The 27,162-nt window shown below is 39.0% G+C and overlaps 1 protein-coding gene across 1 annotated transcript in view; it reads left to right on the top strand.

The window, feature by feature from the left end:
* The window catches only part of LOC126163202 (dynein axonemal heavy chain 3), a 1,221,238-nt gene that overhangs the window by 844,756 nt on the left and 349,320 nt on the right, over nt 1-27,162 (top strand). The window contains exon 48 of the mRNA XM_049920156.1: nt 21,537-21,738. Coding sequence (XP_049776113.1) covers nt 21,537-21,738 — 202 coding nt within the window. The remainder of the gene's footprint in view (nt 1-21,536; nt 21,739-27,162) is intronic.

Genomic DNA, 27,162 nt, shown 5'->3' with positions numbered 1-27,162 from the left:
ATGCTCTGTGGAGCCTGTGGAGGAAGTTAACGTGTTTCTATGGTCTTCAGTCCAAAGACTGGTTTAATGGATCTCTCCATTCTACTCTACCCTGTGCAGGCCTCTTCATCTCCGAGTAACTACTGCAACCTACGTCCTTCTGAATCTGCTTTCTGTATTCATCTCTTGATTTCTATATATGATTTTTACTCCCACACGTCCTTCCAGTACTAAGTTGTCGATCCCTTAATGTCACAGAATATGTCCTACCAACTGTTCTCTTCTTCTAGCCAGCTTGTGTCACAAATTCCTCTTCTCCCCAATTCTATTCAGTACCTCCTCATTAGTTACATGATCTATCCATCTAATCTTCAGCATTCTTCTGTAGCACCACATTTCACAAGCTTCTATTCTCTTCTTGTCCAAACTATTTATCGTCCATGTTTCACTTCCATACATGACTACACTCCAGTCTGACTGTCATATCACTGACAAAACTGTGTGCTTGCTAGTTGCAGACATTGAATATGCTGCATTAATAGCATAGGCCCTGTGACAAGTTTTGTGAGTGGGCTGATGTTTGTTCCGTTGCAAACATATGGATTGCATATGTCCTTTCCTACCACAAGCATAGCACTGAGCCTGACAGGTGGGGCAGTCTTGGCGTTTGTGCCACGTATAACAGTGATGGCTAGACTTAATTCTGTTCGCCTGCGCAGCTGCCTGTTTAGTGAACTGCTGTCATGGCATGGACAGGTGTTGTGTACCCGGCATGGCTAGTGCATGCCACCAGTGCGGAATGGGGCGATCACAACTAAGGGACTCAACCCAACAAACAGCTGGCTGCTCAAATGTAAGAGCCAACAGGGCACTGGAATCATACTGGTCTAGTATTTGCACTACCTGCTGAAGTGATGGATCGGACTCTCTTAAAATCTGTTCTCTGATTTTGAAATCAGGCACATTGTTACATGATCATATCACGCAACATTACATCTGAATATAAAGAACTGCAAGCAAGACCAATTCTGGGAAGAACTCGAGGACACTATTTGCGAGATTCCAGAGCAGTATACAGTCATATTATTGGGTGATTTTAATACCGAGTTAGGAAAAGAATGGAAGTATAAATATATAGTGGGGGAATACCCATCTCACATGCGCAGTAACAGAAATGGAGAATTACTTTTGGGATTCTGTAAAGCATTTAACCTAGTAATGAAATCAGTGACCTTTAAGCATCTACCAAGAAAACAGTAGACATGGACTTCACCCAATAAACTCATAGGAGAGTTTCAAGTAGATCATGTGGCCATTTGAAGAAAGTCCTGTAGAGAAGTCCAGAATGTGAGAGTGTTAAGAGGGGCAAACGTGGACTCAGACCACTACCTCTCAAAATTAAAATTCTAAAACCTACCTAGGAATACAAGAAAGTTTCAAACTCCCAAACTTACCAAGTTTGACGCGGAAAAACTGAAAACCTGCAATATGCTTACAAAGAGAATGTAAACGCTTGATCATGAATGCAACAACTGGGACAAATTAGTAAAAGCCGCAACAGAAGTTTCCCCACTAAAGAAACAGAAGAAACATGAATGGTGGACAAGTACCTGCGACCAAGTGATCACAAAGAGACATGCAGCTTGGCTAATATGGAGCTCACAGAAGTCTGAAACAAATAAGGAGAAGTTCATAGAACAGCACCGGCTAACTACCAAAACCATCAGGCAGGTTAAGCATCAGTACACTCAGGACCAATTGACTCAATTAGATGAAGATTTAAAGAAGAATAACACTAGAAACATTTACCAAACTTTCATGCAAAATCTTAGCAGCTATGCCCCACCCAGTTTTCACTTCAGAGGACCAGATGTAAACATAGCCTATAATGACAAAGACAACTGCTGCATATTGGCCACATATTTTGAGAATCTCCTCAACTGTGAGTCCCCTAAAACCTCCTTTATCTATCAAGACAGTCCCAGCCAACCAAACACTCACCTTCCAACAGAAGAAGAAGAAGAAGAAGAAGAAGAAGTGAAAAACATCATACAGTCCCTGAAGAATAACAAAGCACCAGGAGAAGATGCTATAGTTGCAGAGCTATAGAAGCAGGCTGGAGACAAAGCAATCAGCAAGTTGACCGACATCCTACGGAACATTTGGGATACTGAGAAGTTACCAGATGACTGGACATCTTCTCTGATCCACCCCTTACACTAGAAGGGTGATTCGACTGACTTCAACAATTATAGAGGCATATTCACTCGCCTATAAGATATTATCTAAGGCATTATTGAACAGAGCCGAACCTCAATTGGACCAAAAATTTAGAGATTATCAGGGTGGTTTTAGAAAAGGATTTTCCTGTGCTGAACAGATCCTTAGCTTGAAGTCAGTATTAAGTCAAATTTAACTAGCAAATAAACAGTACTTTTGTTGACATCAAGAAAGCATACAATTCAATCAACAGACATCCGCATCAAATCCTTCAAAGTCAAAGAAAACTATCAGCATGGCGTTGACATTTGAACTGATCCATCATGCTTTTTTTTTTTGGTCATGGAGAACCCTTCCTGGCCCATCATCAACATTGACCCTTAGTCTGAACATCATAACTCACACCCATGTCTCATCACCGACAGCCAGTCTTCGAGTGGCCCACACAGTTTCCTTGATGTTCCTGACATGAACTTTGGCAGTAGATGTCGAAGGGTGTGCTGAATGAGTCATCTTTAACTTTCGTATGGCCATTTTTAAACTGTATGAACCATTCATAACACTGAGTACAGCTTAAGCACTCATCAACATAGGCTTCCTACATCATCTGGTGTGTCTCTAAAAGTTTTATCGAGTTTCTTGCAAAATTTAATGGAGGCGCTTTGCTCCTCATGTTCTGCCATCTCAAGATTCGCATACTGTGCCACACGATGTTCTACTCAATACAGCAGTGAACAATAACTAACAGACATAAACAATGAAACTTCCAGCAGTTTTAAACACAGGTATGTGTCAGGATGCTAACAGCATTTCACTCCAACATGCCATTGGTGCAAAACTACAAATGTTCCAGAATTTTTTGAACATACCTCTTACAAGCTTCAAGTGTTAATCAAAATAATCTTCACGAAACATACCCTATAATCTGAAATGGCTCTGAATATATATTCTGGATTAACTACAGCATTTTACTTATATTTATCTTTACATTTTCTTTTCCTTCTGGCTGGTAGTTACAACTCCAGTTGATAAATTCACAAAAATTGGAGTGCAGGAGTTGCAAAAATGGTTTTTGCATTTATCTCTCCCAAAAAGCAAACTCGACTCTACTCTGCTGCCTCTGTCTATCCCAAGATGTGCAGCAGCAAAGAGTAACTAGTGTTTCATGGAGTAACTTACTTCACTTGTAGGGAAAAATAACTTTGGTCCACTACACACAGCTGTCATGCTGATTCTTTAATGTTCACATATAATTTGGTCTGTGCTTCGACATGTAGGCTCTTTTCCATATACTCCCACTCACTGTGATATACTTATGAAATTTGTGATCCAGTTCAAAAATAACAGTGAAGTGTATATCTACAAGACTACAAGAAAGGATGATCTTTACCATTCTGGGTTAAATGTGACTTTAGCACAGAAAGGGGTGAATTATGCTCCTACAAAAACATTTGGTCATTTGCCAAATAGCTTTAAAAGTCTGACAGAGAGCCAACTAACGTTTAAAAACAAATTAAAAGAATTTCTGAATGACAACTCCTTAAACTCAATAGATGAATTTTTAGATTGAAGTAGCAATTGAAAGAAAAGTTACTTTGTGTATAGAAAACTTATGTTCAAGTGACACGTTCCACATCATTACATAATGTCGTATTCATGATCTATGGAACAGGTATTAATGTAATGTAAACTGCATTAGCTCCCCCATGGGAGTGAAGTTTTAGTGACCTAGCACTTGGCTATCACTTCATGCATTTGGTTCATGTTTGTAAATACTTTCAAGGGTTCATTTATTTATGTCACTGAATTAAACATTGTTCATTGCTGTGTCTAAAATAGTTCTTTTTTGCGTTCTGTGTTGATTGTAACATTCCTAATTATATTGCCATTCATTAGACTGAATATTTGGAAGTAGCTTGTTTCTTCTTTGCCATTAGTTCCTGCCCCCAGGGACTGGTTACACTGAACCACCAGCCTACCCATTCACTACCTTTTTCCTAAGGAAAACCCTGAAACTAGGCTGGTTAGTCTTGGTTTACAATGTAATGGCCAAGACTGATCAACTCTAACAGAATTTCTCCAATATATCACCTGTTACTTTCATCATTTATGTGGTTAGTATTGAAATTGCAAAAAATAATACTAAATTAAACACAAGAAATTATTCAAAATTAATACTACTTAAATTACAGGACCTGAACTTAAATAGTGGCAACTATTTATTCATAACCAATACAAAAGAATTACGTGTTTGCCCCGTTACTGTACTTCAAAGTAGTCACCAGCATTGTGTAGAAACCGTTGCCAGCAATGTGGAAGGCATAGTATACCGTTAGCAGAGCCTGTTCTGTTGATGGTGCGGTCTACTGCTTGTCGAATCTCTGGAACAGTTCTGAAGCGAATGCCACGAGGTAGTTCCTTCATCTTCGGAGTCAAATCAAAGTCACCAGGACTTAGGTCCGGGGAGTGATGGGTGGGTTGCGCAGAAAGCGTTGCCGCTTCTTTCACAAAGCTGGTCACAGGTGACGCTCCAGAAACAAACAGTAATATGACTTAAGTCTTTGTGACTTTGATTTGATTCTGAAGATGAAGGAACCACTTCACGGCATTCGCTTCAGAACTGTTCGAGATATTCAACAGGCAGTAGACCGCTCCATTCGCACCATCAACAGAACAGGCTCTGTTAATGGTATACTATGCCTTCCACATCACTGATAACGGGTTCTACACAATGCTGTTGACTACTTTGAAGGACAGTAACAGGTGCAAACATGTAACTCTTTTGTATCAGCTGTCAATAAATAGTTGCTACCATTTAAGTTCCAACCCTTGTATATATATATTAATAGTGTCTCTAGTGTGGTTTTTGACCCAAAGTTTGTAGTTGAATCAAAAATGTCATAATGCAGTCAAAATAGTCATTTGAAATCTTCAAATGTGTGGTGATGTGTCAATGTTGATGTGATGTCAGGTAGAGAAGAGACCAGTATGAGGTAAGGGTGTGTAGGTCTGCAGGAACCGGTGTGACATGGAGCTGTGTGTCACACCAACAGCAGTGGCATGGATTACGTGCAACTTAATTTCAAAACTGTGTCTGGGTTTCATCATTTTAAGGCTGAAAGACAAATTATTATGTTGCATCACAGGTTGATCACTTTATGAACCAGCAGATTTGGGTTGGTTGTCAGGTTCTCTCACATATCTACATTAATTCTTCTTTCTTGTGTGTTACTGTTCTCCTTTTATCAAATCTCCACTGAAAACTGTATTATTCATAGTGGACTGATATTTTTGTGCACTCATCTTTTGTTAGGTGCTATTCCTATTACCTTTCAAATTACATACTTTAACCACTTGCCATTCATCCCGTGCATATTCCAATTAAGAGGTGTCATATCACTGTTTTTTGTTGCTCATTATTTGCTGTCACTCTCTTTCATTCACATTTTTGTACATTGTTATTCCTTTATCTGCTTCTTTGCATTTCTTCTTCAGTACCTTTTCATCTCCTAATCATGGTACTTCTTCAGATCTTGATGCAGGTTGAGACCTATTATGCATCAACTTCTGGGATATGCTGATATGCTCCAGGATGTGGAATTCTTACTATCTCAAAAGGCCCAGAAACAGTAGTTTCCACTTCTTGTTAAGTCTATGCAATAATGAAGAGCAAGAATGTATTCATGAAAGTATTCTTTCCACAATTCTAAACTGTTGTGGGCCAATATGTTCCTTATTATATTCTATAGTCCTTTTTATAGCTGTATCTGTCATGTTGATCACAGCTTGCTTAATTTTTTATTCCTGAGAAATTCCATCATCTTCTGCTTACAATATATGTTTTATCCATTCATTCTTTTTCTTCCTCCCAAACATCAGTTCTGCCAAGGTGAACTGTGTCATGGTATGGGGCATATGGTTCATTATTTCTTCAAAATTCTTTGAATAGTCTACCCAAAAGGTCTGTTTTTTTTTGTGACAGTAGGTCTAAATAAATCTGGTGAGCTCTCTAAATATCCTTTCCTTTGGACTGGCTTCTAGCTGGTAATGAGCAGTAGGTATTTTTGTAATCTTGTGATATGCCGCAGTTGTCCTGTACTGCGAACATGTAGAGTTTGAGGTGTTATCAGATGAAATGGCTCATGATTTTCCCACATGCATAATATAATCGTTCAAAAGATGATTAGAGGTGGGCCTGCTGGTCACAGTTTTAAGTGGATATACTCATAGGCATTTTGAAAATAAATCAAAAAGTGTGACCACAAACATGGACACACAGAATATTGTGTAGTTGTTTTGGAATAATTGAGTTAGCAGTCCCTTGATACCCTGACTATTAAGTTTTTCCTTTCAACATATTATGCACTACTTCAAAATTTGCTGCACAATTCTTCTTGGATTGTGAAAATAACAATACATTCTTAACTTACTGCCACCTTTCAGAACTGCAAAATGACCCCAAGTCTAATGGGTGTGCCATATTAAACTCTCTTCATGATCAGTTGTTAGAACTATCACTTTTTCTATGAAAAAGTACCACATTGTCTATTTCGTAACATTTTATTTTACTTACTAGAGACCATTTCAGATGGGAATAGGCCATTTCAGATCCAAATCCTGTAATTTTGACATTTCTCTAAATAATTATAAATAGTAACTCTGGTACACTATCTTTCACCAGTAGTACAGGAAATTCTGTCATATTTTCCTTCCAAGGTTCTAAATCTTATGTTGATGAAGACAAAGCATCTGCAATGATGTCTTCTTTGCCACTTATATGGATAATGCAAAAGTTGTATTCTTGGTAGGAGAGAGTCCATCTAACAAATTCAGCTGTAACAACATACATGTTTGTAAAAAAAACTCAGGGCTTAATGGTATGTATACAACAGTGTTTTCACTCTCTACAAGGAGTAATTAAATTTTTGAAATGCCTAGACAACCCCCAATGTTTCTTCACAGTTTATACGACCCGGGACCACTGAGAGATCTGGGAATAACCTGGGAATTTTTTCATCCAGGAGAAAACTGGCAAAAACCCAGGAATTTTTTAGTAATCTGTGAATTTCTCATTGTTTTAGTTTTCAGTTAAATTTTTGTAGTTTTGACTGGTAAGCACCAATACTCTAACAAAGGATATTACTGTATCCTGCTACTGCAGAATAATACTGCAGCAATAAAACATGAATAAGAGAAAAAAAAATAAAACTTCAGTTACAAAGGAAATGCACCATATACAACAACGAAACACAGTACTCATACAAGCATCTGCCAATAGCAAAATGTGTCCAAGGCTTTAGGAAGATTATGCAATGCTTCATAACAACAAATTACCTCCGATGAGTGCGGCGTCACAATTGTTTACCTTAGATTCATTTGAGCAGTTGTGTACAGGCTCTCCTGCATGGGCTGTTGAGTCGTGTATGAGTAGTACCTTCTCCTGCTTCTGGATACTGAAGTGTGCCTGTTAGCTGTACAAGCAGTAGCAGCAAACAGCCAGATGCTTCCTGGAAAAATTTTATTATCACGCCCAAGCTGCATGTATTATATTGTGTCGTGTTATAAAAAATGACCATTTGTGCAAAAACAGCCATGTTAATTTGATGTATTTTACAATGGCTGCAATATTAGAAGGGCCTCTATCGTTTTCTCTAGCAGACAGTGACAAAATAGATGTAAACGAATCGAGAAACCACACCAGTCTTGGGTACTATTTGTACTAACAGCTTTTTCATTATTAGATAATGACATTTTGATTTTTCATTTAGCAAAACATTTGACGAACTTCGATGAGGTAATAGATTCTTTTGCAGAAAGGAAAGCACACCATGTAAAGCTATAGCAAGATAGACTGAAATAATTGCTCAGACCTAAGGCTTGAAGAAATGTATAGTGTCTTGCTTGTTTCTTGTCTTTACTGGTTTTATATATCCTATATTGAATTTTATGTCATACAAGCGCAAGTTATTAGCTAATAGGCGATAAATAGTCCAAATTTTGTGAAGAGTCATTGCTCTCCCAGTTACAAATAATCCCATCCAGTATTAATTGTGAGGGTTTTTTTATATTTATTTTTTTTTTAATAGAAAAAAAGTGGCGTCTGATGTCAAACCTCTCCTGAATATAGTTTGATGGCATCAATTACAAAATATACATGTTTCAATTCCACAAAACAAAATACAGTGACGTGCAGTAGGATAATGCTGTGTGAAGAGGCATGGCACTGCACTTTGGCACAGCTACAACCAAATAACATGTCTTACATATCCTTGAACATATATGTTTCATGTATCAGATTCTTCAGAAACATGTATGCTAGAAAATGAACATATTCTTGAAAAGTCCTGTCTCAAACACTCGCGGGAGGGGAGACACACTATCTAGTATTGCCCCGGTTCAGAAATATCGTAAATCTGATGCGCAGAGCAATCTGAGGTGTGCTGGAGAGGTGGGTAGTCTCCATGTCACCCGTGTTTACGTTTAGTAATTTTGCTGTTTCCTCTTCCTTTACTGCTCTCACATCAAATAAAAACAGAATGGATTTCTGTGGTAAGTAGCTATCAAGTGAATTAAAATACATTCACATAATTATGGAAGGCTAAAATGTGTTTTTAGCATTAATCATCTTGCAGAACAATGAAGTTTTTTTTTATTTGCTACAGAAATTTGGCTTTTCTTACTCTTTTCTGCTGAGGCAATCAATTTATTTGAAACAAAGCATTTAATTCCACACTATTAGCTATTTCAACTGTTTGCAGCATTTGAAGTGTACATTTTCATGTTCTAGTAAGTATGGCATTATGTCTTAATAAAGAACCAAACATGAAATAATGCAATACTGGTACTCCAAGAAAATTTTTTTCCCAAAAGCATACTGAAAAGTTTATTATCAGGTCGAGGCCTTCTTCATAGGGAGCCTGGACATATGAGTGTGCACTTTAAGCCGGATCACACATTTTAGTATGGTTCATGAAATTCTGATGCTCTTGGAGTATCCACTGATGTCTTGCATCTTTTATGTCATAATGTAAGATCTTTTAATGTTTTACACCTACGAACATTACGAGTTTCCTATGTCATCATAGCTGCACAAGCACTGTTATTCCCGCTATCTGGCGCTTTCTGGCAGTGGCTGGTACAAACCTGTTTGTAACAGTTTGTGGGAAAATATTTCAAATGGTCATTTGAAAAGTGTTATTGTCAAAGTAAGTTTCTTTTTATGCAATATGAACTATATGTGAGAATGTAAGTTGAATTTCTTAAATCACAGAGCATTTGACTCTCATTTAAAAATCAATTCTTTGATGATGAGCCAGTTAGAAGAATTTCGAGCCCAGAAGATCAGACATTTATGTTGTTATTAAATATTTTACTGGCACATTTGTGTGTTGTTGTTGTTGTTGTTGTTGTTGTTGTGGTCTTCAGCCTTGAGACTGTTTTGATGCAGCTCTCCATGCTACTCTATCCTGTGCAAGCTGCTTCATCTCCCAGTACGTACTGCAGCATGTCCTTCTGAATCTGCTTAGGGTATTCATCTCTTGGCCTCCCTCTATGATTTTTACACTACACACTGCCCTCCAATAATAAATTGGTGATCCCTTGATGCCTCAGAACATGTCCTACCAACTGATCCCATTTTCTAGTCAAGTTGTGCCACAAACTCCTCTTCTCCCCAATTCTGTTCAATACTTCCTCATTAGTTATACTATCTACCCATCTAATCTTCAGCATTCTTCTGTAGCTCCACATTTTGAAAGCTTCTATTCTCTTCTTGTCCAAACTATTTATTGTCTGTGTTTCATTTCCATACATGGCTACACTCCAAACAAATACTTTCAGAAAGGACTTCCTGACACTTAACTCTATACTCGATGTTAACAAATTTCTCTTCTTCAGAAACGCTTTCCTTGCCATTGCCAGTCTACATTTTATATCCTCTCTACTTCGACCATCATTAGTTATTTTGCTCCCCAAATAGCAGAAATCATTTACTACTTTAAGTGTCTCATTTCCTAATCTAATTCCCTCAGCATCATCCGACTTAATTCGACTACATTCCATTATCCTCGTTTTGCTTTTGTTGATGTTCATCTTATACCCTCCTTTCAAGACACTGTCCATTCCGTTCATCTGCTCTTCCAAGTCCTTTGCTGTCATTGACAGAATTACAATGTCACTGGCGAACCTCAAAGTTTTTATTTCTTCTCCATGGATTTTAATACCTACTCCAAACTTTTCCTTTGTTTCCTTTACTGCTTGCTCAATATACAGATTGAATAACATCGGGGAGAGGCTACAACCCTGTCTCACTCCCTTTCCAACCACTGCTTCCCTTTCTTGGCCCTCAACTCTTATAACTTCCATCTGGTTTCTGTACAAATTGTAAATAGCCTTTTGCTCCCTGTATTTTACCCCTGCCACCTTCAGAATTTGAAAGAGAGTATTGCAGTCAATGTTGTCAAAAGCTTTCTCTAAGTCTACAAATGTTAGAAACGTAGGTTTACCTTTCCTTAATCTTTCTTCTAAGATAAGTCGTAGGGTCAGTATTGCCTCACGTGTTCCAACATTTCTACGGAATCCAAACTGATCTTCACCGAGATCGGCTTCTACCAGTTTTTCCATTCGTCTGTAAATAATTCATGTTAGTATTTTGCAGCCGTATGTTATTAAACTTATAGTTTTGTAATTTTCACATCTGTCGACACCTGCTTTCTTTGGGATTGGAATTATTATATTCTTTTTGAAGTCTGATGGTATTTCGCCTGTCTCATATATTTTGCTCACCAGATGGTAGAGTTTTGTCAGGACTGGCTCTCCCATGGCTGTCAGTAGTTCTAATGGAAGGTTGTCAACTCCCGGGGCCTTGTTTTGACTTAGGGACTTAGTTCTTTCAGTGTTCTGTCAAACTCTTCACACAGTACCATATCTCACCTTTCATCTTCATCTACATTCTCTTCCATTTCTATAATATTGGCCTTACGAACATCGCCCTTGTATGTTGTTGTTGTTGTTGTGGTCCTCAGCCCTGAGACTGGTTTGATGCAGCTTTCCATGCTACTCTATCCTGTGCAAGCTTCTTCATCTCCCGGTACCTACTGCAACCTACATCCTTCTGAATCTGCTTAGTGTATTCATCTCTTGGTCTCCCCCTACGATTTTTACCCTCCACGCTGCCCTCCAATACTAAATTGGTGATCCCTTGATGCCTCAGAACATGTCCTACCAACCGATCCCTTCTTCTGGTCAAGTTGTGCCACAAACTCCTCTTCTCCCCAATCTTATTCAATACTTCCTCATTAGTTATGTGATCTACCCATCTAATCTTCAGCATTCTTCTGGAGCACCACATTTCGAAAGCTTCTATTCTCTTCTTGTCCAAACTATTTACCGTCCATGTTTCACTTTCATACGAGGCTACACTCCATACAAATACTTTCAGAAATGACTTCCTGACACTTAAATCTATACTCGATGTTAACAAATTTCTCTTCTTCAGAAACGCTTTCCTTGCCATTGCCAGTCTACATTTTATATCCTCTCTACTTCGACCATCATCAGTTATTTTGCTCCCCAAATAGCAAAACTCCTTTACTACTTTAAGTGTCTCATTTCCTAATCTAATACCCTCAACATCACCCGACTTAATTCGACTACATTTCATTATCCTCGTTTTGCTGTTGTTGATATTCATCTTATATCCTCCCTTCAAGACACCATCCATTCCGTTCAACTGCTCTTCCAAGTCCTTTGCTGTCTCTGACAGAATTACAATGTCATCGGCGAATCTCAAAGTTTTTATTTCTTCTCCATGGATTTTAATACCTACTCCGAATTTTTCTTTTGTTTCCTTTACTGCTTGCTCAATATACAGATTGAATAACATCGGGGAGAGGCTACAACCCTGTCTTACTCCCTTCCCAACCACTGCTTCCCTTTCATGTCCCTCAATCTTATAACTGCCATCTGGTTTCTGTACAAATTGTAAATAGCCTTTCGCTCCCTGTATTTGCTACCTTTAGAATTTGAAAGAGAGTATTCCAGTCAACATTGTCAAAAGCTTTCTCTAAGTCACCCTTGTATAGACCCTCTATATACTCCTTCCACCTTTCTGCTTTCCCTTCTTTGCTTAGAACTGGGTTTCCATCTGAGCTCTTGATATTCATACAAGTGGTTCTCTTTTTTCCAAAGGTCTCTTTAATTTTTCTGTAGGCAGTATCTATTTTACCCCTAGTGAGGTAGGCCTCTACATCCTTACATTTGTCCTCTAGCAATCCCTGCTTAGCCATTTTGCACTTCCTGTCGATCTCATTTTTGAGACGTTTGTATTCCTTTTTGCCTGCTTCATTTACGGCATTTTTATATTTTCTCCTTTCATCAATTAAATTCAATATCTCTTGTGTTACCTAATGATTTCTACTAGCCCTCGCCTTTTTATCAACTTGATCCTCTGCTACCTTCATTGTTTCATCTCTCAAAGCTACCCGTTCTTCTTCTACTGTATTTATTTCCACCATTCCTGTCAATCGTTCCCTAATGCTCTCCCTGAAGCTGTGTACAACCTCTGGTTCTTTCACTTTATCCAGGTCCCATCTCCTCAAATTCCTCCCTTTTTGCAGTTTCCTCAGTTTTAATCTTCAGTTCATAACCAATAGATTGTGGTCAGAGTCTACATCTGCCCCTGAAAATGTCTTACAGTTTAAAACTTGGTTCCTGAATCTCTATCTTACCATTATATAATCTATCTGATACCTTCCAGTATCTCCAGGCTTCTTCCGTGTACACAACCTTCTTTTATGCTTCTTGAACCAAGTGTTAGCTATGATTAAGTTATGCTCTGTGCAAAATTCTACCAGGCAGCTTCCTCTTTCATTTCTTCCCCCCAGTCCATATTTACCTACTACGTTACCTTCTCTTCCTTTTCCTACTATCGAATTCCAGTCACCCATGGCTATTAAATTTTTGTCTCCCTTCACTATCTGAATAATTTCTTTTATCTCCTCATACATTTCTTCAATTTCTTCGTGCGTGTTTTTAACCAAGAAATACGGTTTTTTTTTCATTGTCCATATATACACCTTGTTCTTGTACTGCAGCAGTGTATATCTGTGATAATGTATGATTGGGAATGATTGGGAAATGCAACTGAACAAAACTTTATTTTCTCCTCAATTTTCCATAACTTGAATATGCAGATGCCTAATCTCACAGCAGATGAATCCGTAAGTAACCCAAATTCTATTGGTATGTCTAAGTAATATAGAAGAGTGGCATTCTTGAGGTCATGTTTGATTTCTTCAAATGCCAATTGGCCTTCAGCCATCCAGCGCCAGTATAAATTCTTTCACAATAAACTTATAAAAATTAGACATTCTTTAATTGGTTGGACATGAATCTCATAAAAACAAGGTTAGTTCAAGAAAACCGTCCAGTTGTTTCTTCATTTTGTTACTGGAAGATTCTTCATACCTAGCTTGTATTTTCTCAGAATCTGGAAGAGTACCCTTTGACTCTATCATACATCCCACAAATTTTATTTTTTTCAAGGCAGAATTGGAGTTTTTTGTAACTTGGGTCACAGTAAATATTCTAAGGCTGAGATACATGTGTCAGCACTTAGTTTAACTCAAATGACAGAAGTTTAGATTAACAGTGGAAAATCCAGGATGGAATTTAACAATATTATGAGAAGGAAAGTTGCTTCTCAGCAGCACATACACGCACGCACGCACACACACACACACACACACACACACACAATTGCAAACGCAATTCGCACACACGACTGCAGTCTCAGGCAAAAGAAACCACACTGCGAGCAGCAGCACCATTGCATGATGGGAGTGGCCACTGGGTGAGGCTAAGGAGGAGGATGGGATGGGGAAGGGGGGGATAGTATGGTGGGGGTGGCAGACAGTGAAGTGAAGTGCTGCAGGTTAGACAGTAGACAGTGCGCAGAATGTGGTTGGGGGGGGGGGGGGGGGAGTTCAGCAACAGGGTGATGCACTTGTTTTGTGGCCACATTTTGCCAGTGGCCATTCATGCGAACAGACAGCAGTGCCTGCAGCCTAGTTTGTAGACGACATGATTGGTTTCACAGGTAGCCCTGCCTTTGATGGGATAGGTGATGTTAGTGACTGGACTGGACTAGGTGGTGGTGGGAGGATGTATGGGACAGGTCTTGCATCTAGGTCTAGAACTTTAAATTTCTACCCACGTAAACAAATGTTTTGTATTTTCTAGATTCCTCTTCCAGGCTTACCAGCCAATATGAAGTTTTTAAGTCTGTACTGGTCAAGTATTGCACTCCATGGAATCACTAGATAAGCTTGTCACCATTTTCTGAGTGATCCCACACTGGTATTATAATCTTCTTTATCTCACATGCGTACTGTGCTAATCTTACTTTGCCTCCTGGTTTCAGTGCAACTGGGAATGGGCTGCAGTATAGGCTTGTAATGGTTATTACATTCCATGGCAACATGCTTTTGACGTCCTCTCCAATCAGCTACTAGTTGATGCCAAAGAATCAAGTAGAATCTATGACAATACAGCTCATGAGGAAAAACATTTAAATGGCATGTATAGCTTTTATTGTAGCCAGTCATTTTTTAAATACTCTTGAGTATGTTAAGAAAGGCTCTGTGAATTGTTGCTTCTAATTGTCTGATAGATGCACTAACGCAGACAACTTCAGATGAGTCTGTGTATGCAATGATATTGTCTCAATAGCAGTTGTTTGACATGTGTGGGTGCGTTGGTCTTCCTCAGGAATCAAGTATATTATTTCATTTCTACAATATTTTCCATGTGTTCCAGGTTGACACACAAGATCAGTTGAGGTTAAAAGTCTGGAAACTAAATTTTCCCCCAGAGAAGTTGTGTTTCCATACTTTTCGCAAATCAGCTTCACTCCTAAAATACATTCGGCTTGTAAATTTTCACTGCTAAGAATGTGCATTTCATAGCTGCATTTCCTAGCATTATATTTAGTTCCATCTTTATTTTTACATTCCCTGATAATGTACCTATTGCTCCTATTATTCTGCAGTTTCTTACTGGGAACTCCAGTAAATCTTTTCTCTCTGGAATCTTCTTAAATATGAGGGTCGTCCCATAAGCACCAGGCCTGACCGAGAGATGGCAGTCATTGTTGAATGGATTAGAAAATATGTGATCTAAGAAGCATATGTTTCAAGTTTGAAGACGTCACATTGTTTAGTATTTGTTTGGTAGCAATCAATAGTGAATGTTGTGAGTGGACTTGGAAAATGGAGAAAATTGGTCATCATTATGTGATACAGTTTTTTTTTTTTTTAAGGCCTCATCACAACCAATATTAAAGCTGAGTTAGATTCTACATTGGGAGAGTCTTCCCCTTCGTTGACAACAGTAAAATATTGGGTAGCTAAGTTTAAATGAGGCCATATGAGCTGCCAAGATGAGCATCGCAGTGGTCGACCAAATAAGGTGACGACTCCAGAAATGGAGAAGAAAATCCACAAAGTGGTACTGGATGGTCATCAACTGAAAGTGTGTGACCTAGCAGACATAGTAGGCATTTCAAAAAGTGCAGTACATTGCATGTTATCTGAAAATCTGGACATGAGAAAACTGTGTGCGAGGTTTGTGCCACGTGTCATGAAGATGTTTCAATTGAGTGTTTAGTGAAGTTTTTCAGCAACAAAGCTGATTTTTTGTGCCATTTCATAAGCAAGATTTTCAACGAATGAAGATGTGATGTCAGCAGTTAATGGTTATTTTGAGATGTTAGACAGTTCTCATTATAGAAAGGGTATTGAATTACTGAACATCACTGGGAAAAGTGAATAGAGCTTATGTTGAGATTATGTTGAAAAATAAATACATTTTTTCCAAAATTTTTGTGTTTTCTTTGTTGGGTTGGGTACTTAGAGGACCATCCTCGTAAGCTTTCTGCTAAAATGTTGGCTGATGCTCCTGCATCTAAGTAATGACTATTAGTATAGCCTCTACCATCGCTCATACTTCCAAGACCAGAATTATTGGGTATTCCTTTCGACTCCCCTTGCATATCTTCTGCTTCATTGCAATCCAAAAATTTAATATACGTATCATAGACCCTGTTGTCCCCTTCATCCACTCCTCTGGGGCACGAGTCAGTTATGTTCACTTTGACGGAGTCAGTTCCTGGTTTTGTGATCACTCTCCACCACCTCAGGTACTCTTAGGAAAGATTGTGCCCTTGAATCTGTGTCATTTGGTGTCATCGTTTGCTGTTGTTGTGGATTACCATTCTGCTTATTCCAAGACAGATGGTTATGGTTTAAATTTTAGGTGTGTTGGTACCTCCTTGGACTCCAGTTTGGTCAAAAATGATTATTCTTCCCATTTGATCTTTGTCAGTTTTGTATAAAGTTATTGTGGTAGTTCCATTGGATCTGTTTTCATTAGGATACTGATGTTGAGCATTCACATTTCTATTGTGATTAGAGTTTTGTCCTGGCATACAATAATAACCAGCTTTACTTCGAATATCTTCCTATATTACGCCAACTGAATCTAATTTCAAGAGGAACTCTTCAAGTTTCTTTTGTGACACACTGGTTAATTTGTTCCTAATGTCAGGCAGTAATTTTACCTTCAATATACAAAGAATGTCTTTATGAGAAAAGGGATCATCGCAATACTTTGATTTGTTGATATATTATTTGAAATTTTTTCTTAATAGGCCATTTCTAAATGAAAAGGTTTCTGGGTTAAAAATCCCTTTTCGTAGATGTTCCTGTATTCCTTGAGTCCAGTCCTTTGCCAAAAAAGCACACTCAAATTGATATGTCTCAATTTTGTCAAGCATATCAGTCACCCACAGGATGCTGTCTGCCTGTAAACATCGAGAGACATAACATATGTTTCCAGAATGAGAAGTTTCAGACATAACATATCTTTTGTCTTTCACTACACACATGTGGGTACACCCCATGAAAACTTCTAATAAATAACACAGGGACCATTGTCTTCCTATCCTGTGAAAATGTCTGAGCTGCTGGTGTTTCAGCAATTTTTTCTCTAATAGCCAAGGTGCATATACATTCATTTGCTGTGTAGCCATTTGCATGAACTGGCCCTTGTTGCCATTCAGCTAATGCTGATGTCAATGTTTCTGAACTAGGTCATGAGGCTTGTTGTTGCTGGCAAAAACTCATTCCTGCACATTCTCCTTTTACTGTCCCCCTCTCCCCCTAAGCTCTTCCATTTCTTGGATAACGGGTACTATTTCTGGCGCTATTTGGTCTTTCTATTCTTGGAGAGTTAACCAATTTGGTTTTCCACTTCACATAACTCTCATTTAATAAAGCTGTCATCAGGTAAAATTTCCTGTGACAAATGAGCTACCACTTCTGTGTGCTCATTTGTACACATTGTACCATTTATCTTTCTTTCATCCTAGCCCCCTTGTTGATCTCAGATGACAAATACTGTTTGTGTTCGTTTTCACTACACCTGAACACAGTGTGATTGTGGTTTTTTATGTGCCCCAGACCAGTCAGTCAGTTCTGGTGTAGTGAAAAGTGTTTTACTATGTTATTTGTGGAAAATACTTGTTATAGTTATGTATGCATCACAACATCTCAGCATGATGATGCGGAGGATGGAAATGCTTGCCACACGAAAACATAACAAGCTACCTGTAGTAATTAACACAAAAGTGATCCAGAAAATTCATGCACACCAAATATAAAGCATAAATAAAAATGAAAACCCACTGATGATGGCACAGTCTTGGCGAAACATGGTTGGTTACTGAGAAAAACAATGCTTTGCATAACTGGTGGACCTCACATCCAAAAACTTGTGTTGAATACTTTTTTATACAAGTTTACATTTTTTTTTCATTCACACAAAAGATGGAACATCTGCATGAAACATCCCACCATGGATGTATCTGAACCAAGACAAGTGATTAATAAAAGAAAACTGTTAACAAATGAACATTAAAAAGAATGAACTTACTGAGATAACATTGATTCTATTCCACATGTTGTATAATCTCGTTACTTTTATCTTCCTGTAAATCGTGAGAAAGAGAAACAGTTTAAAAAATTACAAAACAATTTTAAAAAATTACAGTCTTTCAAGTATTGAAGTTTAAGTATACTACAACTCCTCCCCTAGTGTATATTGGCATTGTCCACACTTTACTGGACGACATTATAGAATAGCTGTGTACTTTTTTGGTTATTTATGGGTTGTTTACTCACTACTCAGAGCAGATGTTACATTACAATTTCTATATTGGGTCCTTGGCCTGGAGGGTAGTCAATACATTTTAGTGTTTGGCTAGACTTAATAAGTTTTTATTCTATATTTTTAGTACTCCTACACATATCAAGCTTGCATTTCCATTTTTAAGCTTTTACTCATTATTTAATTTTGATTTTATAAAATTCTTTTATATACAATATTTAATTTTTTTTCCTTTTTTTCTCTTTTCTGTACTGTTATTGTTTCAGTTATTAGTTTCCTATTGTCCCTACATTGAGCGTATTTATTATTTAAGTTCAGTCCCCACTCCCATAGTTAGTGTGTAACTGTCATGCAGTGTTAGAGCCAGTCAGTATGTCTGCATAGCATTGGGGCCTTGTGTGTGTCTCATTCCTGCCACAGCCACAATGAAGGATCTGTATAAGGTCCTGTCTACCAGTTCATAAACAATGACGGACCCTGCGTCACTGCAGAGTCCAACAAAGCTACTTCGTACAACCGACACCACAATGATTGTCCTCAGTCTCCCCCCCCACCCCCCTCCCACACAATGAAGGAGCCATTTAAGTTCCCATCTGCTAGTTCATACTCTACAAAAACCGTACATCACTGCAGAGTCCAAAGAAGGCATTTGGTACAATCGACTCCATGACAAATATCCATCGAGGACAGGGTAAATTTGTTACCTCTGCTTCCTTCATCATTTCCCTTCTATAGTGATGTCCTGCACTGTTGCACTGCTATAGGTGGTTTATTTATACTTGTTTAATCCTTACCATAGGCACATGCTGTATTCATGGTGGTAAACCACCTGTATCATTTCATGCACTTCATACAGTTTAGGTACCGTATTTACTCGAATCTAAGCCGCACTCGAATCTAAGCCGCACCTGAAATATGAGACTCGAAATAAGGGAAAAAAAATTCCCAAATCTAAGCCGCACCTGAAATTTGAGACTCAAAATTCAAGGGGAGAGAAAAGTTTTAGGCCGCACCTCCAAATCGAAACAAAGTTGGTCCATTGTAAGATGAGACACAATTTAGGTCGAATGAATGACGATACAGCTACAGTAGTTTGGTTGGAGTCGAAAGCTTAGCAGTTAAGCTTTACCAGGTAGCCATTGCTATGCGTCAGGCGCTCCGTCCGTATTTATACGGATACCCTTCCTTTTTCACGTGCTTCGTCTGGTTTGAATCGATTGCTTATTTTGCTTTGATATGATAAGTGTCGTTTTCAATGTTATAGGTGTTTACGTCAGTTACTGTAAGCTGAAAATGCATTACTATACTGTGTCATGCATTGTTTGTCGCATTCTGATAGTGCGTGTTTACGGCCTGTCGCTGCTCGCGGCATGGCTTGCTTTTGTGCGCGCTACCGCCGCCTACAATTAAAAAAAGAGAGGAATCGCCACATTAGCGAAACAATGGCAAGAGACTGCTATTTGTTGTTACTTACACTGCTGCTTTCTTTGATAATGATCAACAAGAACCAAATAATAGACTGCGTATGATAGAACATGTTCTGAACGAGAGTTTGGCGAAAATTTTTCTCCGTTTGAAAATCTTTGCGGCCGCTTCTTTAGTACATCAAATTCTGCACAGAATTTAGTCATCTTAGATTTAAAAATCTAGTCAGTTGCCGTGCTTCATTTCTGACTGTATCACTACTAGGCATAAGAGTAATACGAATATAAACATGACACGATACGTATATTCTTCCGCGTTTGCTGTTGTCTCATGCATTGTTTGTCGCATTCTGATAGTGCGTGTTTACGGCCTGTCGCTGCTCGCGGCATGGCTTGCTTTTGTGCGCGCTACCGCCGCCTACAATTAAAAAAAGAGAGGAATCGTCACATTAGCGAAACAATGGCAAGAGTAGTTTATTTATTATTATTTCGTAGTTTATTTGGCAGACAGGATTTAAATGAGATAGAAGCAAACACGAAAGAATACATGCCAAAATGTTTATATTCGTATTATTCTTGTAGTGAAGAGAATACTGCATGTGATTCACATTTCATCAGGTTCTTATTAGCAACCATCTCTTCTCACAGGTAGGAAAAAAATTCAGAACGTAGAGTTGACCATATTGACAAAAATCCCAGTATTACCAGTCGGATTTTCATAGTACATTGAAATTCGAAGATGAACAATATGGAATTTGTATTTACTTCGTTGGATAATGTATGAAAATGCAGTGGTCGAAACTCGGGCGGAGAAAAATGCTCGTCTTCCAATTTATTTATTTTTTTAATTTTATTTACTGACACAGAGGTTTTGGCGCCAGTATTTATCTATGTGCCTACAAAGGATGCCTGTGTAGCGCTACATATATTCGACGGCAGAAGTTAGTTGTGGCGGCACCTATCAACATTTTTCAGAACTTCCGCTTGCTTTGCACTCGATTCTAAGCCGCAGGCGGTTTTTTGGATTACAAAAACCGGGAAAAAAGTGCGGCTTAGATTCGAGTAAATACGGTATGTTTTGCATCACAATAGTCTAATTGTCTTTACATAATATACGTAGAATATGACATAGAATTACATGATTATTTACAAGAATCATAGGTTTTATATTAGAAATTAACTTCACTTCTCTTAATGTTCTTTAACTGACACATGAAGTGTTTTCTTTTATAATAGAGGAGAATTTAGCTTATTTTCATTTATTTAAATAACCCCCATCAATTACTGGGGGTCAGAAAAAGGAAATTGAAATATTCTATCATCTTTGCATCTTCCAACTTGACAGGTCACAAAAACACACAGTTAAAGCTTTCAACCATTAAGGCCTTCATCAACAATAGACGACAGACAGACATCCACATCCACAAAGTGTGTGTGTGTGCCTGTTGTCTATTGTTGACAAAGGTCTTAATGACCGAAAGCTTTAATTGTAAGAGTCTTTTTGTTGTCCCTATCTGCGAATCAGCATATCTACTATATGGTGAGTAGCAACTTCCCTTTTTGTGATATTGTTACATTCTACCTGGATTTTCCATTGTTTGAAATAATGATAATAATTGCTCTTAGGAGACACTGATAATTATGTTGCTCATAATAAGTACAGTTAAACATCTAGAGCTGTTGTTTCAGGAACTGACAGGAGAGTGGAACAAAGCCTGTACAGAACTGGGAATACCATGCTCACAAAACTTTTCTCTTATTGCAACTTTGGGAGAACCAGTTGTAATTAGAGCATGGAATATTGCTGGGTTACCAGTCGATAATTTTTCGGTGGATAATGGCATAATAATTAGTAAAGCAAGAAGGTGGCCACTGATGATTGATCCACAAAGTAAGTTTGAGTTTTTGGAAGCATTATATTATGCAGTGTAAGGGTCACTACATTTTCTGAAATAGCTGTATAATAGTTTAGCTTTTGCCTATCACTAATACACATCAATTCAATCATGATATGTAATAAGTCATTATATTAAAATGTCAAAATTTAAGTACTTTTATGGCTGGATACTTGCCATTTACATTCTTCTATCAACCCATTTGACCTATGATCAAGACAAAATGGGCTTAATAAAAAGCTTCCCAGTGCAGAAGAGAGATGTAAATAAAATTATTCACTTGTTGTTTTGGCCATATTGTTTTTGGTGTAATAATAATAATCAGCCATTTGACATTCACTTTTGCATGCATAATGGTTATTGGCAGTATGTACCAGTGTTGCTCCAACAAATCCCTAATCATCTCCTCACACTGTACTTTGCACAGATGTGGGCAGTCAGCAAGAGACTGGAGCAGATGAGATTTCTTAGTGTAGGGAAGTCTTTTGTTTGCAACGACTCTCTTAGTGCTCTACCGATTATTCAGAAAATGTACCCGGCAGATAGGGTAGTTCAGACAGATGGCCATGGACATTACATACCATCTTGAAAGGCAGAAGAAAGAGGTAGCCTTCTGTTGCACACACGGATGTATTGGAATCGAGGGGAATGAGAAAGCTAATGGAGCGGCTAAAGCAGCCTGCCAGGAAACCACAACAGTTCATCTTAATGTCCCCCTAAAGTCTATCCTGTCTCGGATAACAAAGAGAATGATATCTGATTGGGAAAGGCAGAGGCTGTTAAGTGACCAGCAACAGGCTGTGGCTGGTCAAATCTCCTATTCAACCACACCACATTTCCTTTCAAAGTCAAAGGAGGCACGAAATGGTCCTCATTGGTCACAGCTCCATGACACACGCTTATCTTTTGCAGCAAGAAGATCAAATGGAATGCAGTGTTTGTGACTTCACATTCACAGTTCGTCACCTTTTAATGTTGTGTGTTTTGTATGATTATATGAGTGCCTTTGGTCTGCTGAAGCACTTACTCTCACTTTTAACCATTAACTATACTGTGGAAAGAAAACAGTTGGTATTTTGTGGTGTCAGATCTCCTGCCAAATTTAATTAAATGAAAGTTTTAATGTGTTTTTAGGTGGCTCGTCGATTCTGTTAGTCCCTAAATCGGCCAGCCTTATTTGTGCCATCAGCTGTTGTGTTAATACTATTGACATATGACAGAAATATGAACAAATATAATGGAGCATGTATGTTAAATCATTCTTATGACTGTCTGTAGTTATACGGCTTTTCCTTTCTGTTTTAACAGGAGATACTATTTGGACAAGGGTACCAAGATCTTGAGAAAAGATGCTGAAGACATCGCTCTTTGGTGGCTGACAATTTTAAATCCGCCAGTCCATGCTACCATCTGTTGGAATAGAGCAAAGAAGTACCTTTATCTGTTCACTGGTAGCCACCTCCATTTCTTTCTAATGCTTTCGCGATTGTGACTTCTACTGCAGTCAGTTCTGCGCTGGTGCAGTATTTTTTGGGAACTAGAGTTCAGTTCCTCATTCAGCCATCCAGATTCACATTCTATGGTTTACACAAATCTCCTGTTGGAACAGCTCCTTTGGAAAGTACGCTTTCAGTTTTCTTCCTTATTCTTCCCAAGTCAAAGCTTCTTCTTGGTATCTAACGGTTGCATCATCAGCAAGATATTAAATCCTGATTGCATCTCACCCACTGTCTGCTGAGCAATCCTCAGATCCACTTCTCAGTGCCCCAAGACACATCAGCAGCTTAGTTCTGCACAACCTGTTCACATCTATGTTTGCCATCCACCGGACAGTGTGTGGTGGAGGGTACTTCTGGAGCCAAAGACTGCTCCTCCCTTATTTGTTCCATCTGGAAATGGCACATGAGAATGTTTGACTATATGGCCTTGGCATCCAGAAACTGTGCTCAGTGTGTGTGAGTTGTGTTTGTTCAAATGAAGGTCTCTTTGGTCAAAAGCTTACTTGTTTGACAGTCTTTTTATTGTGCCAATCTGTGACTTAGCATCTGTGTTGTATGTCGAGGAGCATTCTATCCTTTATGTAATATTGTCATTATCAGAACTAACTTACATGTCATTAATATAATACTTAGGTTGAATTATTATCATTAATACCTCAATATAGGATAATATAAGTAGCCAGTGTGAGATATAAAAGTACTTCATATCTTAATTACCTGGACAGTAGACATAAGATGCATTGGCATGTCAAAACTAAAGCAAATATTTACAACATGTTTCACCAAGTTCATCTGTCCCACTTTACATGTCACAGAGTACACTGCTGCTGTGAGATTTACTAGGATCACTTGTGTATTCATGTCATCATCAATTACAAATATAAATCTGTAATTTTAATCAAATGTGCTGACTGGTATACAATCATAAAATTATTTTGGTAGCAGATTAAGCAACTGTACTTACATGACCATATGGAGGTAAAACAATAAGTCAAATAAGACATGTCATTAAGACTACAATCTAAGTTATTTCAAAGTTCAGTTTATGCACCACGTGAGATACAAGAAAAATAATCGCACAGGAACTCGAATGTCATTTTCTTAAACACGTGTTACTTTCTTTGATAACTCTTCCCCGTTTAGAATATCATGTAGCAGGAAATGCAAGCTGTATCATATTGTGAAGGTCAGTCAGAGAATGGTAACAGAATTTTACTGCAGACAATACTGCAAAGTGCTGTATAATGGCATAAGACAAGTTTAAACAGTTCATTACTCAAAGAGAATAGAATGCTCTCGGAACACAATTAAAACTATGTGGTCAGTTGTGAAAGAAGTGTCAGGCCGAATGTGGGTCTCAATATATTACACCTCTCTTGTGTGAGAATGAAACTGTTAGTGATCTGCCGTAGTTGTGCACAATATTTAATAATCACTTCTTGCCAATAGGCAGCAAATTAGATCAAAATTTTATTGACTCAGGTAAAAGCTGAACTCTTGATAGCTGCATTATATGCAGCTACAGGTAACAAGCTAAGATAAATGGCACAAAGGAATTGCAAACAATGGCTGTGTGTGGGTATTGATTTAAACCAATGGAGAAAGTTGAAAATGTGAGACACAGTGGTCACCAGAACTGCACACACTATCCTAGCATGCTTCCCAACAGACCTAAATTCTCAACTTATCCACACACTACTAACGTAGTGCTCTTTGCCCATTCTTCTCATTACGTGCAGCATTTTGCTGATTCCCGTGTTTTGTGATGCATTCAAATTGTATCCAAAAAGTGTATGGAGATGATTTCAATGTGTTAATAGGGTGACTGACTCACCCATAGTTTTGTGTATGTGGGCAGCCAGTTACATTTCCCTATGTTACTGTTTTAGGTCTTCTGCAGTTTTGTATTTGTTTTAGTCCCAGGTGTAGCATCTTCCACCCTATCTCAGTTGTCTTCAGGTGTGTAAGAGGCAAGTGAGGTGGAAGTGAGTGATTGATTGTCCTTTTATAGGTTTACTCCTTACTTTGTGCAAGAATTTTGGAGATTTTAGCCACATTTGTTTGTTGTAATGAGTGTAAGGGTACTGATAAATTCACCATTAAGCACCCATTAGATCCAAACACACACACACACACACACACACACACACACACACAGCCGCATGGAGTGGCTGCGCGATTTGAGGTGCCATGTCATGGATTGCGCTGCCCCTCCTGCCAGAGGTTCGTGTCCTCCCTCGGGCATGGATGTATTTCTTGTTATTAGCATAAGTTAGTTTAAATAGTAAGTCTAGGGACTGATAATCTCATCAGTTTGGTCCCTTAAGAATTTGAACACACACACACACCCGCATGTGCGCACAAATGTAACTAACACACACATGATCGGAGTCTCAGGCAACTGAAGCTACACTGCAAGAAGCATCACCAGTGCATGATGTGAGTGGCGACTGGGTGGGCCTAAGGTGGAGGCTGGGGTGGGGAGGGGGAGGCATAGTAGGGTAGAAGTGGCAGACAGTACAGTACTGCTGGGGAGTGCGCAGGGGCAATGTGGAGAGAGGGTGGACAGTTACGTGCGGTCATGTTGTTGGACAATAGAGGGGTGAGAAGTAAAAGGGCTGAGTGCAAAGGAGGAATGAGGGCTGTGTAGTACTGGAATGGGAACAGGGAAGGGGCTGGATGGATGAGGACATTGACTAATGGAGGTTGAGGCTGAGAGGGCTATGGGAATGTACAATATATTGTAGGGACCCACCTGTGCAGTTCAGAAAGGCTGGCATTGGTGGGAAGGATCCATATGGCTCTGGCTGTGAAGCAGTCATTGAAATGAAGGATTTCATGTTTGGCAGCATGCTCAGCAACAGGGTGGTCCACATGTTTCTTGGCCACAGTTTGTTGGTGGCCATTCACAAGTACAGACAGCTTGTTGGCTGTCATTCCCACATAGAAAGCAGCACAGTGGTTGCAGCTTAGCTTGAAGATCTCATGACTGGTTTCACAAGTAGCCCGGTCTTTGATGGGATAGGTGATGTTTGTGACTGGACTGGAGTAGTTGGTGGTGGGAGGATGTATGGGACAGGTCTGTGTCTAGCTCTGTTACAGGGGTATGAGCCACTAGGTAACAGGTTGGGAACAGGGATTGTGTAGGAATGGACGAGTATATTGTGTGGGTTCAGTGGATGGTGGTATACCACTGTGGTAGTGGTGGAAAGGATAGTGGGCAGGCCCTTCCTCATTTCAAGCATGACAAGACGTCGTTGAAACCCTGGCGGAGAATGTAATTCAGCTGCTCCAGTCCTGGGTGGTACTGAGTTATGAGGGCAATGTTCCTCTGTGGCCAGATGGTGGGACTTTGGTAGGTGGTGGGAGACTGGAAAGATAAGGCACGGGAGATTTGCTTTTGTACGATGTTGGGAGGATAATTCAAGTCATTGTTTGCATGACAAGCTATCTGTGCTTATGAATGGCCACTGACAAAATGTGGCCAAGAAATAAATTGACCATCTTGTTGCTGAGCACACTGCCAACCATGACACCCTTCATTTCAATGACTGCTTCACAGCCACTGCCATATGGATCCTTTCCACCAATACCAGCTTTACTGATTTGCACAGGTGGGAATTTCCCTGCAGTATATCCTATATTCCCCTAACCCTCCTGACCTCAACTTTTTAGTCATTGTCCTCACTCATCCAACCCCTTCCCTGTTCCCATTCCAGCAATACATTGCCTTCATTCCACCATCGCACGTACTCTTTCTACTTTTCTCCTCTCCCGCTATCCCCCCCTCCGTTCTCCCCACCTCTCCCCAAGATCTGTCTAACCTTCTGACTGCACATAGCTGCCCACCCTCTCTCCACATCATCCCTGAGTGCTCCCCAGTAGCACTGCACTGTCCGCCACCCCTACCCCACTATCCTG

Source organism: Schistocerca cancellata, chromosome 2 (assembly GCF_023864275.1).
Source record: "Schistocerca cancellata isolate TAMUIC-IGC-003103 chromosome 2, iqSchCanc2.1, whole genome shotgun sequence".
NCBI lineage: Eukaryota > Metazoa > Arthropoda > Insecta > Orthoptera > Acrididae > Schistocerca > Schistocerca cancellata.
The sequence above is the reverse complement of the archived record's forward strand: the minus strand, read 5'-3'. Positions and strand labels throughout refer to the sequence as shown.